Consider the following 15,913-nt stretch of genomic DNA (forward strand, 5'->3'; position numbering starts at 1 on the left):
CATATTTTTTTGTTTTTTTTTACTCTTGTGCAAAATTGTAACTCGTGCAGAATTGACCCTTAGTGCAAAATCGTCTTTGTGCAGTTTTATTCCCTCGTGCATTTTTGTGCCTTCGTGCAATTTAGTCGCCTCGTGCGATTTAGTAACTTAGCTTAACATTTCAGGCTTTTTAGTGATTTTTGTTCAAAATTCCAGGTTTTTCAAAGTTTCTTTTACCTAAAATTTCAAATTCACGATTTTTCCAGAATTAAAACCCTGCTTAAAACAAAACTGAGTAAAAAAAAAACACTGGTGAAAATCTAAAAGAATAATAAATAAAAACACCAAATGAGAAATAAAAAACTTAAGGTAATAAGATAAAACCTTAAGAATACACTGCCATGTGCTCCCGTTTTAGGTTTTGTTATTTCTAATTTTCCAACTATTTACATATTGTTGTACCTTATTTATGTATTTTACTAACCTAAGTTTTCTATTTCGCTTGAGGTATTTTCAATTTTAAATATAATTTTGACAAGTGTTTTTATTAAGTATTATAAAAATTTTAACACTTATTTTCTAAATTAGTTTCCCCTAGGTTTATATGTATAGTTATAATTACTAATTAACTACTTTCTAACTGTTTGTTTACTTATTAACTTAATCTTTTTATAAATTTGTGTGCTTCATGTTATTTCTAATGTTTTTTTTTAAGCTTTGAGGATCTTTTTAGGTGAAACTTAATTAACCGAGTAAGAACCTGTTAAATAAACTTATTATAATTAAGCTCTCTAGTTTTTATATAAACTGAGTACTTTAATTCATATAGTTTTCTTACTTATCTATAAATGTATTACGAAAAGATATGCAACAACATAAAATCCAACACTTTCTTCATTTTTTATATATTATCTTTTTAATTTTCTTATTGATCTTTTAAAATTAAAGTAATTTCTATTATACTCAACTTGAAGAAAAAAACCTTTTTGCCTTTAAACCAATGGTTTTCAACTGTTTCAAAAGCTAAGCGCAATAAATTACTAAAATATATTTCTTTTCACACTAAATTATAAAAATCTAAGTTGTTCTTATAAAAAAAATGATATTTTTGTACTTACTATCTTTGTATTTAGTTAGCGTGTTTAGAACTGGTAATTTATGCAATAACTAGCTTCCAATGAAAAAAAAAACATTATATAAAACACATTTTCAAACTTTGGAAAGTTTTTGTGCGTAGTAAAAAACTTTATGCACACTATTGTGCACAAGTGAACAGTATGAAAGCTAGAACTACAAACTTTTTCTAAAAAAATTGTCAACCAACACCATATAAAAATATAAAGAAAATATTTATTTATTGGTTTATAGTGAATGCGTAAACGACTAAATTCTTATTTGAAAAAGTTCTTTCAATTAAACAACTAATCCCAAAATATATTTTTAACTGACGTTTTTCAAATTTACTTTTTTTAAATTCATCTTCTATTAATCTAAACATTAACTGGTTCTAACCTCAAGTTTTTAATTATTAAAATGTTTCATATTAACTTGAATTACAACCTGTTAATAATTCACAAATTTTTTAAGACTAATCAAACATTAGCAATAGACATGGAAATGGAAAACGTTTTGCGACTAGACATTGGAAGCAAGCAAATCGACAAGGCAACTTTGAGCAGTCAGCTGCAAAGGGAGTGGCCGGAAGTATCTGAGATTTACATACAAAAGAAAATCACAAAAGTGAAGAACGGGCGGAAGCAATGTCGGAGGCTGGATCGTTTTTGGTTGAAGACGTTTCTGTTCAAGTACAATTGCTGGACAGAAGAGCAAAAAAGAATTTCAAAAACCTTTGCATTGATACTAAAAGTGTTCAAAACGAACAACAAAATGAATTTATGTTAACTGGCACAGAACAGACTCAAGATCGTATTAAGCTTGTGCCTTTGTAAAACAAAATTGCAAAATACTATAACAAAGATGAAATAAAGGCTTTTCTGCGAAAAAGTCCGAGCCTGGAAAATTCGTTCGAGATTATTCTCAACAACGAAGAACAAAAGTTAGACGCAAGTGCAGCAGAGGTGCAGCAGAGGAGGCGAGAAAATACGAGCATCAAAATCAACATTTTATCAAAGATCAGTTGAATCATTTCGCAGCACTGTGCTCAGAGAACACTGCAGACTTGAAAGCGCTCCAAGCTTTTCAAAATTGCAAGCACAAGTTCGAGCGGCTGGAAAACGATGACGGCGACTTCAAGCTTTTGAAACGCTCGCTCGGATACCGAGATTTGAACATATATCGAGTATCTTTGAGTGAAAACTTTGAAGTGCTCGAGAGCGATCCGAAACGCAAAAAGGTGCTGCTGCTTCACGGAACCAGCGGAAAGAGCGTCCGAGGTATTTTGAAAGAAGGATTCCGACCGTCGGTTGACGGTGAGTACGGTCCCGGCGTGTACATGACAAACAGCTTGAACGCTGCTTGCGATTGTGCTGGTTATTTCGGGTTCGAAGTTGTAAATGGAAATAAAGTTGCTAAAAAAACTACGTACTTGTTTGTGAACAATGTTTCGCCAAAAGTTGTAACTGATGAATTAGCATTTAAAAACTCAAAACCTACGTTGAAAAGATTACCTTAGTAGCAAACAAGAAACTAAAACCATAAGTTTAAATGATAAAAGCAGACTGAAAGATTGCTTTAGAGACGACTATGACAGTTTAAATAGCAAAATTATAAAAGGAACTTTTAAAACTTTCAAGCTTAACTGTCGAGCCCAACTTTCAAGCTATTCACACAAGAAGAAAACAGATGAAAAATTGTTTTTGTCCCATCATGACGTCGTATCTCCTGCGTATCTTGTAGAAATCAAAGAATATATTGATATTAAAAGTTTACCAAAACAATTTATACACAGTCCCTTGAGCGAAGAAAGTTTTCATGACTATAAGAAAGTGTCCAAAGAATACGCAGTTACCGTGATGAACAACAAAAAGAAGACATCAAAAACCAATTTATGTAGAAATTGAAACTGAAATTAAGGCGGATCACCTGGAAGAAATAGAATTTCTCAAGTTGACGCTTATTAATTCATCAAACGTAATCATGCAACAGCTTTCTTTTGGTATAAACAAATTAGCTAACCTAAAGTATACGAGCAATTTCAAATATCAAATGAGTCTTTTAGCAAAGGAGAACAATGATTACCAAACGATATCTAACTTAGTCACAAACGCCAAGAGCACGTCGATGGTAATTCAGTTGTACAAAGTAGAACCTTCGGTACCGGCCGAAGCTGATGGATCGCTTGTCAAGCCATTTTATCTCCACGGAGTAAACGCAAACAAAGTGGCCGACATATAAGAGTTTGGCTATCAACAAGTCAAAACGCATCTAGATGATATCCATAAAACTCCTTACGTTAGTAAGTCTGACTTAAGGCGTTTCGCCTCGCTCAATTTTGATCGTGATTTTACGTCGAGTAAAACTGATGGTGATATTGGTAAGTTGTCTTTTGTGTTTGTTGTGAGCGAATGGTTCCAAAGGTCTTGATGGTTCTGCGACAATAATGGACAAAGATGGTACTGGACAAGACTTTAAAAGGTATCCAAAAGGTGTGCGACTCGATAACCGAAAAGTTTTTGTTGTACTAGGTCCAAGGACCAAATAGCTTGATCGCTTTTTTTTTGTCGTTCAATAAACTAGTAAATTACATGTAAAATAAATTTATAGCATAAAAAACAGTGTTCATATTTTTTTGAAACAATAACAATTATTAAAATATATTTTAGTAAAATAGCATATTTCAATAGTCTTGTTATAGAAGTAGATAGATGTTACATATGCAAAACTCTATCTAAAAATCTAATACAAACTTTATATAGCATAGCCTTAAGTAAATTTTATACTTTTTAAATAATCGAAGTCAAATTTACAGGTGTTGTGTTATGATGTACTCCAAAATAACGATGTTGCATACTAATTATTGTAGCTTTACTAAACAAATTAAGAAGACCAAATTTTTAACTGTAACAAACTGATTTTTTTTTGTAGGTGTTTATGCGTTACCTGTATTGAACAGGCTTGCTTTGTTAAAATTGTCTCAAGAAAAAAGATTTACATTATCTTCTTTCCTCTTACAGTTAGTAGCTATTTAAACAACTCGCAATAATACTCAACTAAAATAATTACAGAAGAGAAACAGCAACGTGCGAAATCCGCTGACTTATTTTACAATCATGTACTTATCTTTTAGTTCATGGAATTTTGCTGTTCTAAATATAACTCGAAATCTTACTTGGTCAATCCTGACGCTTAACGTTCACACTTAGTTACCAGCCTACTTCGGTGAAATTCCATGAAGTAGGCTTCATTCTTATTTTATTGTAATATTTTTCATTTGTGACTAATAAATTAATTTTTAAATAGTTTTTTTACTTTAAGTTAAGGTTCGGCAGCCTTTTACAAATCGCGGGGCAATTTCAAAAAAAAAAATGAGGTTGCTTTTCAACTGAAAATGTCTTCGAGGGTCGCGGTTATTTTAAAATAATTATGTAGTTTTTTTAAAAATACTGTTTTAAACAAATAAGTTTAAGAAAAAAGCAATAATAGAGCATTAGTAAAGAGAAAGTATTAAATAAAGACCCTAGTTATAAGTTTGTACTACAATTAAAAAAGTTCTTAAAAACTAGTTGCATACATTCAAAGCAGCAGCAACCTGTTTTTAAACTCTTTTGAACTAAACAAAAGTTTTTTGGCTAAATAGAGCTAGATAAAAGCGTTTATTGGATAAATTAAAAATTTAAGCACTATACTTTTTTTTGAATGGCCTAAATAACTTTTCAAAAATTTTAGTAAAACTTTAATTTTTTAAGAATAGTTTATCAAGGTTCGTACACAAAATTATTCAGACTATGAAATTTCTCTTACTTTTGTTGGTTAAAGCCTAGTTTATCTTATAACTTCAGTTAAATCAATACTGATACGCTTTATTTGGGACACGCTGAGTTCCAACTCGCGTGCAATTCCCACCCACTCAAGGGTAAGGGGTAACAGAGATAGTGAAAAATATATTTAAAGAAAAAATAATATACGAATAAATAAATTTAGAAACAACACAGTTGGCAACTGTGGGTATACCGCCTTATTTAAGATACTCCCCTCCCACTAATAAATATTATTTCCACCTCTATACAAATAATCGTTGAAAGACTAAATTTAAAATTACAACACTGTAAGGAAGTTGATAATATCTGTTAAAAATCAAAAATGTTATCAAATAAACCCTATACTTCAAAAAAATTCACAATTTAATAGTTTACTCAAATGAAAACATATTCTCAAATTTGTACTTAGAGATTTTAAGGCGTTTAAACTGACACTTTACTATGTTTAGTAAACTTAAGGCTTTAAAAATAAAAGTTAATTTAGATTGAAATTCCTTGTTTAAGAATCTACTCTTACTTATATTTACTCATATTTCTATTTACTAATCTACTAAACAAAAATTCTCAAAGATTTTAAAGAAATTTTCAAGCAAGCACTTCAACTGGCATTTTGTCAAACTTTCCAAAACAAAAACTGATTTAGCCTGATGCGTATGAACCCTGCTTTATCCAACAAACAATTTCTAACTTTAACACTAAAAACAAGTTTTTGTTTTTATTATATAAGCCTTAACTTGTAGGTAGACCATAATAACCTATTAAATTAAACTCTTCGACAACGTTTTAGTAACTGATTATCATACAAAACTACTTTAATTGTTTGATACTTTACCTATTCTACTGCAACAGAGGCAATAGCTAGTGAGATATGTATTGTTAAACAACCTTTTGTTAAAACTTAAATGATCTGCTGCATAAGAAGTTTTTCCTACAAAGTCTACTTCTTTGCCATTGTCAAAAAGGTGTTATGTAATAAGACATTTTTCTTACTAGCATACAGTATTTATAAAACCAAGCTTAAAGTAAGTAGTTTTAAAAACCATTTGAAATGAAGCCCTTTCATTCAGGTATGCCATTTAAATTTAATACTGATTTTAAAACTTATTGAGTCAACAAAGGTTTGAGTACTGTGACAATTTATAATTATAATAAAGTTTAAGCAGGAATTTTTAAGAATAGTGTAAATTGTTTTTTTTTTGTATAGAAAAATGTAAAAAAAATTTAAAAAATTGGTTAAAAACCTACCTTTACTTAACATTGTAAAGTAACCTTATACAAAATCTCTTTTAGTATGACAAATTAAGAAGATTAACTAAACTGAGCTCATTTTGTTAGTTTAAAAAAATGTAAGTTGTAAAAAAGTGACAACAAAATTGAATAACATAACACATAATTAAGGACAAAAAATACAGATACTAGATTATGTTTGTCTAAATTTTATTAAATTGGAGTGTAACAGCAAAAAAACTAAAAAAATTAATTAAAGCTATTTAAAAGTAAGTGTAAAAAAAAGCAGAGTAAATACTGAGCATAAAAATAATTAAAAGTACAGCTTATGATAGAGATTAATTGTATGATATTTTACATCATGGTACTATAAGCAATAAAAAAGCGAAAAAGGTTTAACTTCTGAAACGGAGCTGCATATAGTGTTCTGAATCTTTCACGTAGCCGAATTTTTCGTAGAAAGGTCGGTTTTCTTCAGTGCACTCCAATGTACATTTGTAGCACCCAAGTTTTTTGCTCAACTTTGTTACAAGTCCGAGTATGCTATTTTGCAAAAAGAAAGTCATCATAGTGTTTTTTGTTGAAAAGTATTAAAAAAAAGTATTATAAAAGTATAAAATTTCGGTTTTTTAAAAGCTAATCTGTTACGGTTTAAGCGTACTATTTCTGATTACGATAGTCAAATTTCTAATAGTTAAGTATGTTCATCATTAGTACAAATTAAACTTCAAACATGGTGAAATTTTTATATATATTTAGATAGTTTTTAAAAGTTATTTTAAATTCAGTCGTTTAAAAGACAACTTTCAGTGTAAATATTTTTTATAAATATTTTAATTAAAATATTAACTTGCTTTCAATCGTTAATCAATTTTGAAAACAAAAAGGTACAAATTAAGCCTTATCTTATCTGCATAAAAACTAATATTTTTTAATAATTGTCGTTAAAACTTTTCACTCACTTCAATCTAAATTTTAATTTTTCTTCTGTGAAAAATATAAACTATACGTTTTATAAAGTGCTTAAATTTTATGTTGTCTTTGTACACTAACGCATTCAAGATTTATAAAAAGACCAGGTATTAAAAACAAAAAACTGAGGAATAGAAATAAATACCACGTAAATTTCACATTCGCGAAGTCAAGCTTTTTAAAGCTAGGGTTAAAACAAAAAAACTTACAGTTTTCCAAGACGTTGTCCCCGATATTTGTCATCAACAACGACTTCTTCTACTCTGCCTCTCTGCATAATCATTATAAATGTTTTCAACTTTATTTTATACTAATATTATTCTTTTATCAACTGTAATTAAAGTTATAATTTTAATAAAATAATTTAAACTATGTTGTAGATAACATGGTTGCCACAGATCAAGCTGAGAAAAATTTCTTGACTTTTCCTGACTTTTAACTAAAATTTTCCTGACTTTTCTAAATATAAACTCTTGAGTTAAACTTATACTAAAATACATAATCAAACACTTGAAACTATATAAATCTTCCAATCTTATTTTTATACAGGTTAAAACAACAGTTTTTTTTGATGAATTCAATCATCTAACTTCCATTACATCACTTGAACCATCTGTGTATGATTGATGTATTTGCAATAAACAGCTCTATCAGCAAAATAATTGTATTTTCTAACTTGATACAGTTCTTTGATACAGCATACATATAATCTTTAATGGATTAAATGCATACATTGATGTAGTAGTTTCTCATTTCATACTGTTTTCAAGCAGAGCTTTGTTAATACTTAATCTAGTTCGACCTTAGCCTGGTCATTGTGCAGCACAAATAATGGTTGCAACAACTTTCCGAGAGAAGATTTGGCAGGAAATTTTAATGTTTCAATATAGAACTGGTCCAAACAATCGTCCTTTTTCTTGAAGCTCTTGAACTTTAATGCATTCATTGGACAATTTACCAAAGTTCTATACTGTCAATGCTGGTATCACCTTCAGAGTTGAAGTATATTTTTACTCTTAAGGAGTGCACAATGTTGGCAAAACGCTTAACAACAATTGTGACTCCTAATGTTTTCAAGGCTATGCGTATTTAGGCATGACATATCTTTTACAAATGTACTTCCAATAGCCATTCTGCTCCGGATATTTTCAACCACTTTTATAACAAATAACTCATATTTTTGTTTGAATTTAAGACCTTTTGTTCCTCAACTAGGTCTTTTTTCCTCAAATTTGCAAGCAAACTGGTTGCAGCAAAACCAAGATCAAGAGCAGGTTTTAAAGAGGCTTGATCATTTAATTCAACCTTAAATAACTCGTTAAGCTGTAGTTCGTAACTATCACGTCTTTCATAATGATGCACAGCAATTTGATTACCAAGTACAAAATGTTCTAATGCATAAAGGCAACAACTGGCTGGGTACTCTGGTACAATGTCAAAAAAGGCTGAATTAGAGATATCACATAACTAAAGAAATGCAAGAAAATTTTTGTGTATATATCACAATTTCACTATGGAAGTGTTCTTGCCACAGATCATTAATACTAAAGGGCATAAAAAAACTGCTTGTTCAAGTAGGGTAGTTGTTCAATATGTTAATAGAAAAATTTTGCAGTTTTACAAAGGATATTTTATTAATTTATACCAGATGAAGGCATTGGAAATTAAAAAAAAATGCAAATTTCTAGGTAAATTTTGCAATTTTAGTCTGACTTTAAAGAATTTTTAATTAATTTTTTACTATTTGAAGGCTTTGGAAAATAAGGAATTTTGTAAATTAATCTAAAAAAATCTGACCTTTTTTTAAATTTTGTCAAATTTCCTGATTATTCCTGACTTTTTTTCAAAAACCCATATTTTTCCTGACTTTTGTCATTTTTTTTAGTTTTTCCTGACTTTTCCTGACCGTGTGGCAACCCTGAGATAACTTCCTAATTATTTTTATAGCAGGCCATTAGTAGTATATTTTTAGAAAAAATAGATCAAAATAAAAATTTCTTAAATATTAATAACAAAATACATGCGGATGACCAAATGTAAGAAGCAAATTAAATACTAATCAAACCAAAGCACACGAGTGGATGAATTTCTGTTCAACTTCCAACATGCTAGTTGCTACTATCTTGTTTGTAGATTCATCTTCTACAACTATCACGTAATACTCTCCGTTTTTCTTCATTCCATTAAAACGCTCTTTAAAAAGCAAATATATGAAAGGATAGTAGATAAAGCGAGCAAGTATTTATTTATTATCAATGTTGTTTAGTTGGTAAATATTATTCATATATATATTATAATTTGAAAAAAAATTGAATTTAGGCCTTTGTTTTGTTGCTATTTCTAATTTTAGTAAAATACACATACGGCGAAAAATATTGATAGTACACTGAAATTCTTACAAAATTTCTAAAGTTACCTAAGAAATCATTTTTTGAAACATCTCCAGCTCTTGTCAATTGATTTAGTAAACTGATAAAACCTGTAAATGAATAATTTGTTTAATATTTTCACATTTACAAAAATAGAAATTAAGGGCATAGGGGGGTCCGACCTTCTTTTTTTTCCTAAAAATAATATTTGATCTTATATGAAAGCATAAAGTACAAACTACAAGCCAGTTTCCATACAATTAAAAAATCTTATTTATTTTTTGAGATATTGCAATTTTTATAAAAAGTTTCTGATAGAAACATAAGGACCGCAAATTTTTTGGGATCATTTTTCTTTGAAATTTAAAAAATCACTAAAAAACTATATTCTCCTTTATTTTTTGAGCTAGAGACTTCAAACTTTCAGGAAACGTTCCTTTTGTAGTTTACTAAAATTTTTCAATATAACGACTTTAAACAAAATGACTGTTCACTTGACTTAAAATTCATACACTCTAAGACTTTGAATGTTGCAATTTAAAATATATTAAAAAATAAAAATTTTAGATAAAAAAATAGGTGTTTTTTATTTTATAAAAATTTCATTTTTCAAAATTATAAAAAATCCTGCATTCAATCTTTTAAAAGATTTAATAATACACTTTCTTTCAAAATTTGAAGAAGATTGCTTAAAAAATAAAGGAGGAGATAGATTTTTAGTGAAATGTTTTTTTTTGCGTTTTTAGTTTGTGCCTTCCGTTAGGAACCTATTTAGGTCACTGACTTTGATCTCTCATACCTCAAAAAATACTTTGAATTTTTTCAAGCGGTTAAAATTGTCTGATAGCTCAGATAAAACTTTATAAAATAAGATCAAAAATCAAGTTGGACCTCCTTATGCCCTTAAGTGCTAAGAAATATTAAGTTTTACTTAATATTTTTTAATATACCTAATGTGAGTAAAAAGAAAATTTTTAATTGGAGTTGGAATTAAAACTACTGATCAACTTCGAAACAAATACTTCAACCCACCCTACTGTCAGTCATTAAGAACCAATACAGGTAAAGCTTTTCTGCAACTAATAGATAAACATTTTAAAGAAGACCACAAGTTAAACAAAATAATAAACAAAAATAATTGTAAAGTTTCATATAGCTGCATGAGCAATATTAAGAAATTAATTCAAAAACATAATCGAAAATACTTAAAAACAAAAAACGATGAACAGAACGTAACACTTTGCAACTGTCGAACAAAAACCAAATGTACCCTTAAGAATAAATGCTTAGTTGAAAATGTAATTTATAAAGCAACAATCAGATCGGAAAATGAAACAAAAAACTATTTGGGCTCAACGGGTGGCACTTTCGAAAAAATATGGTACAACCATATTAGTGACTTTAAAAACTGAGTTGCCACTCTTTGAGTCAAAAAATCTTCACTGAGTGACCAGAAACTTCCCTGAGTAACCTTCATGAGTTTTTTTTCAAATACTTAAAATTTTCATTATTTATTAAAAAACTACAATGTTAATTCAAAGAATTATGAAGAACTAGCCGCAACGCTAAAAAATTCTAAATAAGCACTTAAAAATAAATAAAATTAAATTTTTTGAACAAAATATTGAAACTGGATTAACTAAATCTCATTATAAATATAGAAAAAAATTTCCCTGAGGTTTTTTAAAAAATCTAAAAATTTCCCTGAAGATTTTAGAAAAAACTAAAACTGCCCTGAGTTTCCCTGAGTTAAAAAAAAATCAGAATTCCCTGAGTTTCCTTAAGATTTTCTATAAGTTGAAAATTCCCTGAGTTTCCCTGAGTGTGTGGCAACCCTGTAAAAACTATAAAGAGAACTGAACAGAAATATCAAAGTATATATGGAAGCTTAAAAATAACAACATTGACTACAAAATAGACTGGGAAATTATCCACCATATTGGCAAAGCTAAAAACCCACAAGCATTTGAAGTACTTGCATATTAAAAAAGGTCGCAATCGCCGAAGCACACAGAAGGGATAACCTAAATAAACGGTACAAGCTCTTTTATTCCTGCCCGCACTTCCGAAAACTCAACTTCAAAACTTAATACAGGATTTATGCATGCTTTTAAATAAATTTTCGTGCAGCTATTATTTTTTTGAAACTAAAAGTTTTTTTTATAAAAATCATTCAAGCAAAATTTCAAGTTTTCGTAACTATCACAAGCACAAAATTAGTTAAACTTTCAATAGTCAAGTCACAATAAAAATTAGCTTGATTAACATGCATCTTAACTTAAGCTCACTTATTTAACTAATTTTTTATTTAAGCAATGTTTACTTTGAAAATCAACTACAAGAAAATAGAAAGCGATACACAGATTTTTATTTTTATTATTTGTGTTGTTCTTTGATTTTGAAACTTAACTAAAATTTAAAATTTGCCACAAATTCAATCTTAAAATTATAATATAACTTGTTCTGTTTTTAGGTAAAAATTTGTTTTAACTATAAGTTTTTATATAAAGCATTCGGGCAGGATTTCAAATTTTCATAGCTATTACAAGCACAAGATTGTTTAAATTTTCAATAGTTACGTCACGATTAAAATAAGCTACGTTAAAATGCATCTCAACTTTAAGCTCACTTTATTAACTACATTTTTGCTTAAGCAATGTTTACTTTGGAAATTAACTAGAAGAAAAAAGAAAGCTATATACAGCTTTTATTATTATTGTTGTTGTAGTATTTATTTTAAAACTTAACTAAAATTTAAACTTTACCTTAAACTCAATAAAATATTCAAATTTAATTTGTTTAGTTTTTTTTTAATTTTGAGTAAAAAGTTGTTTTTATTTTAATTAAACTGTTTAAATGCTATTTTCCATGACTGTCACATATCTTTTTAGATTTATTTAAGCACTGACGAGATCTTTGACCAAAACTTAGTTTAAAAAGTAAATTCTTAAAAGCATAAATTCATTAAAAATTACACTTGAGAATACGATAAAATATAATTTTAGAGTATTGTTTGAATCTTTGTAAAATAATTATAATTAAAATATATTCGACCAATGTATTTTATATTTTGTTTTTACTTTATTAAAAAAATACAATAGAAATAAATTTTGTCAGAACTTAAAAGTCTGTATTTTACTTAAGTAATAAATTTAATCTTGCACTTCGAAAAAATAGCAAGTGCTAAATGAATAAGATAAGATTAAAACAAAATTTTAATAAAACTTCCTAAACAACAAATTAAACTTCAACAACCAAAATATAACCTTTTTCATAATCTCCAGTAGACAATGGTCTTACAGTCAAGTTTTTTCCAGGTTTGATTACTGATGTTTCTCCATCAAATTTTAAACCATAGTCTGACAAGTCTAAGTCCTCTAAAACTTTTGCGTCATAAAGATAATCCATTGTTTAGTATACAAACTAATAACTTAGAATATTTTAATAATAGTTAGCTTTTAAATATAAAATGTACGAGGTTTATGAACCTTCTAACAAAATTTTTTAACAAGCAACAATTTACAAAACAGATAAGAAAATTCTTGAATTTTTCAGAACATACCTAAGCTTAAAATGAAATCAGTTTGTTTTAAAAAGTGGGTTCAACTACCACCTTAAAGAATAATTTTACTTAAATAAAGTTGTGCTTTGAATGAGTAATAATTGTTCATAAATTACAAAACCAAATAAACTCTTAGCTTATGGTAGTATGAAAGATGAACATTTTTTATGATTAAATAAATCAAGTTTATATGTATTACAAAATACTGTATGTAATTATTTAAATTTAAAACAGATATACAAATACATTTCAAAAAATATGATTTAGTAAAATTGTTAAAATGAAAAACAGTTTGTTATGAAAAAATACAATTAAATAGACTAAAACTTTGTATTTTCATCAAAACAAAATTTTTCAACTAAAATTTTTCAATTAAAAACCTTATTAGAGACAAACAAAAAAATTTTTTTATAGTTTATGTGGGTGTTGAAATAATATACTTTTACCTCTTGAACCATGTCTTTTTGTTTAATTAATTTTTTTGTTGTATATGTAGTCAGCTAAATAGTTTTTAATTGTTCACAAAGTAAATACCAATTAAAAAAAATGTTTGATAAGTACTTTAGTTTTATAATACATGAAAAGTGTTACACGTGATGATTCAAAAATAGAATGAGAGGAGCGACTTAACTCACCTTAAATACAGTTAATTTTCATTCCTAAAAGTTTCATGTCAATTATTTTTGCACATAATTACATTTTTAAATAGTACAGTATTATAAGAGGTAGTTTAATTTGATCTTAGTCATAAAAACACAAGTTTATTTACAGTATTGTATTTTAGTGATCTTAGTCAATTACAAGAAATAAAAAGCACAGAAACTATAAAATAAGCATGCATGTCTTTGTGAAACAAAAAACAATATTTCGAAACAGAAAATATAAAAATTTAAGGCAAAAACACAGAAATTATTTAAAATATGTCTTTGTAAAAACTGCATGCAAAAAATAAAACTTATGTTAAGTATCAAAGCTCAGTATGAGAATATGCACCATTACCTTGTTCATACAGTTTTTCAATGTATCCCCAAATGGAAGAAAAAGATGTAGACTCCTTTTTAGAATCAGTTACCATTTCTTTTAAAGCTCTGGCCATATCTAGTTGATGCCAATAGTTTTCAATCCACATATGCATAAGATTATTACGTGGTAAATCTTCTATTTTTCCTAAAGATGGTTGAGGTTTAGGACATATTATATCTTTTTCATCTACTATATATGACTTATGTATGCCTTGTTTTCTCTCATTTTTAATTGCATGAATTTTATTGCAAATATAACATTCATAAGAACCAACCATATAACTTTCATCATAACCATTGGGATCCCATTGACGATCATTTAATAAGCTTTCTAAAAACTTGTTGGGTAGTTCTGGGGACTTCTTATAATCTAAGTGTTTTAAATAAGCTGCATCACTTCTATCAAGCATTTTTAAATATTTAGCAAGAATTCGCGGACTTGAAAAGTCATCAGCTAATATGACTGAATTTTCACTTGGAGCAAAGTCTCTTACAAACTTTGATCCCTTGTACACAGGTACAGAACCTAAATGAAAAGCTCTTGTCAACTTTTCAGTAATATAATCATCACAAATTGCATTTTCAAAGGCAATATGAAACTTGTATTTAGACAATATTTCATAAACTTCTTCATTGTGCATCTCACTTGTATCATGCAAACTTGTATTTTTAAACTGCTTATTATTTAAACAACTGCCATAAGAATCAATATCGATATACTTCATTAGTTCTTTTACATAAGCATCCCTATCTGAAGGTGCATCACAATGAGACTGTAAATAAGCAATAGGGGCAAAGCCTTTTTTCCTGTATTTGTTTTTTTCAGTAATACTCTTTGGATTTCGGTTAAGTAAATAATTTATACTGGGGTAATGCTGTAAAGTCAATGGAAAGTCTGAGTTACGCTTATAAGTAGCAGAAAAATTAAAAACTGCTGCAGAAGCATTATGGGTAAGAAGATAACTATTTTTAGGAGATTCTTCATTGAACAGCGCCCACAGATGGTTATCTTTTTTTGGTAACGGAACATCCTCTACATCAAAATTACTACCATAAAACATTAAACTTACAATTCTGTCATCATTAATAGATTTTAGAATATTTTTGTTTTGAGTAACTAAACACTTTTGTCCAGATGATAAACATTCTACTTCTGTATACTTTCCTGCCTCTTCTACATGAGGAAAAAAGCCTTCACTCCACCATAAAATTATAGGTATGTCTTTTTCAGACTCAAACAATACTTCCTTTGAGTTCCAAGAAAATGCAAACACAGGTAATAACAATAAAAAGAATTTTTTTAACATAATTAATTAATTTCTTATATTCTTCTATAAGATGTTATTATGTTATGTTTAACTAAAAAACCTTAACTTATTTTTTATTTGAAACTAATGAGGCTAGTGTTATTTAAACTAAATGTCTTATACTAACTAAATACTTATTTTCTTTTATAAAAATTTGAAATAATATAGTTTAAGGGCATAGAGGGGGGTAAACACCCTTTTTTGGTTTTTGATCTTATTTTATATAGTTTTTACTAAGCTACAAGATGCTTTTCACAGATTTAAAAAATTCAAAATTTTTTTTGAGATATAGCCGGTCAAAGTCGGAGGCAACAACAGGATCCTTATGGGAGGCGCAAACTAAAACGGCAAATATCTAGAAATCACTAAAAATCTATCTCCTCCTACGTTTTTTGAGATAACTACCTCAAATTTTCAGGAAATGTTCCTTGCAGTATTTAGAAAATTCTGTCGGAACAGATTTTTAAAAAAATAAAAAATAAAAATTTTATAACAAAAAAACAAAAAAAAAACTGTTTTTTTTGTTTATTTTTTATAT

At 28.1% G+C, this 15,913-nt stretch overlaps 2 protein-coding genes across 2 annotated transcripts; both read right to left on the reverse strand.

The window, feature by feature from the left end:
- Window positions 1–6,241: 6,241 nt before the first annotated feature.
- On the reverse strand, window positions 6,242–12,909 carry LOC145835786 (glucosamine 6-phosphate N-acetyltransferase-like). The gene is made up of 5 exons (XM_082943504.1): window positions 12,751–12,909; window positions 9,532–9,594; window positions 9,181–9,308; window positions 7,325–7,386; window positions 6,242–6,686 (listed from the first exon to the last, which is right to left on the reverse strand). Exons 1-5 carry the CDS (start codon window positions 12,890–12,892, stop codon window positions 6,539–6,541), a joined length of 543 nt encoding a protein of 180 aa, XP_082799630.1. The 5' UTR covers window positions 12,893–12,909; the 3' UTR covers window positions 6,242–6,538.
- Window positions 12,910–13,471: 562 nt separating this feature from the next.
- On the reverse strand, window positions 13,472–15,391 carry LOC145835660 (GDP-fucose protein O-fucosyltransferase 4-like). Its single transcript, XM_082943348.1, has one exon. The coding sequence runs from the start codon at window positions 15,373–15,375 to the stop codon at window positions 14,014–14,016; it is 1,362 nt and encodes a 453-aa protein (XP_082799474.1). The 5' UTR covers window positions 15,376–15,391; the 3' UTR covers window positions 13,472–14,013.
- Window positions 15,392–15,913: the final 522 nt, after the last annotated feature.

Source organism: Thalia democratica, chromosome 5 (assembly GCF_965202585.1).
Source record: "Thalia democratica chromosome 5, ktThaDemo2.hap1.1, whole genome shotgun sequence".
Lineage (NCBI taxonomy): Eukaryota > Metazoa > Chordata > Thaliacea > Salpida > Salpidae > Thalia > Thalia democratica.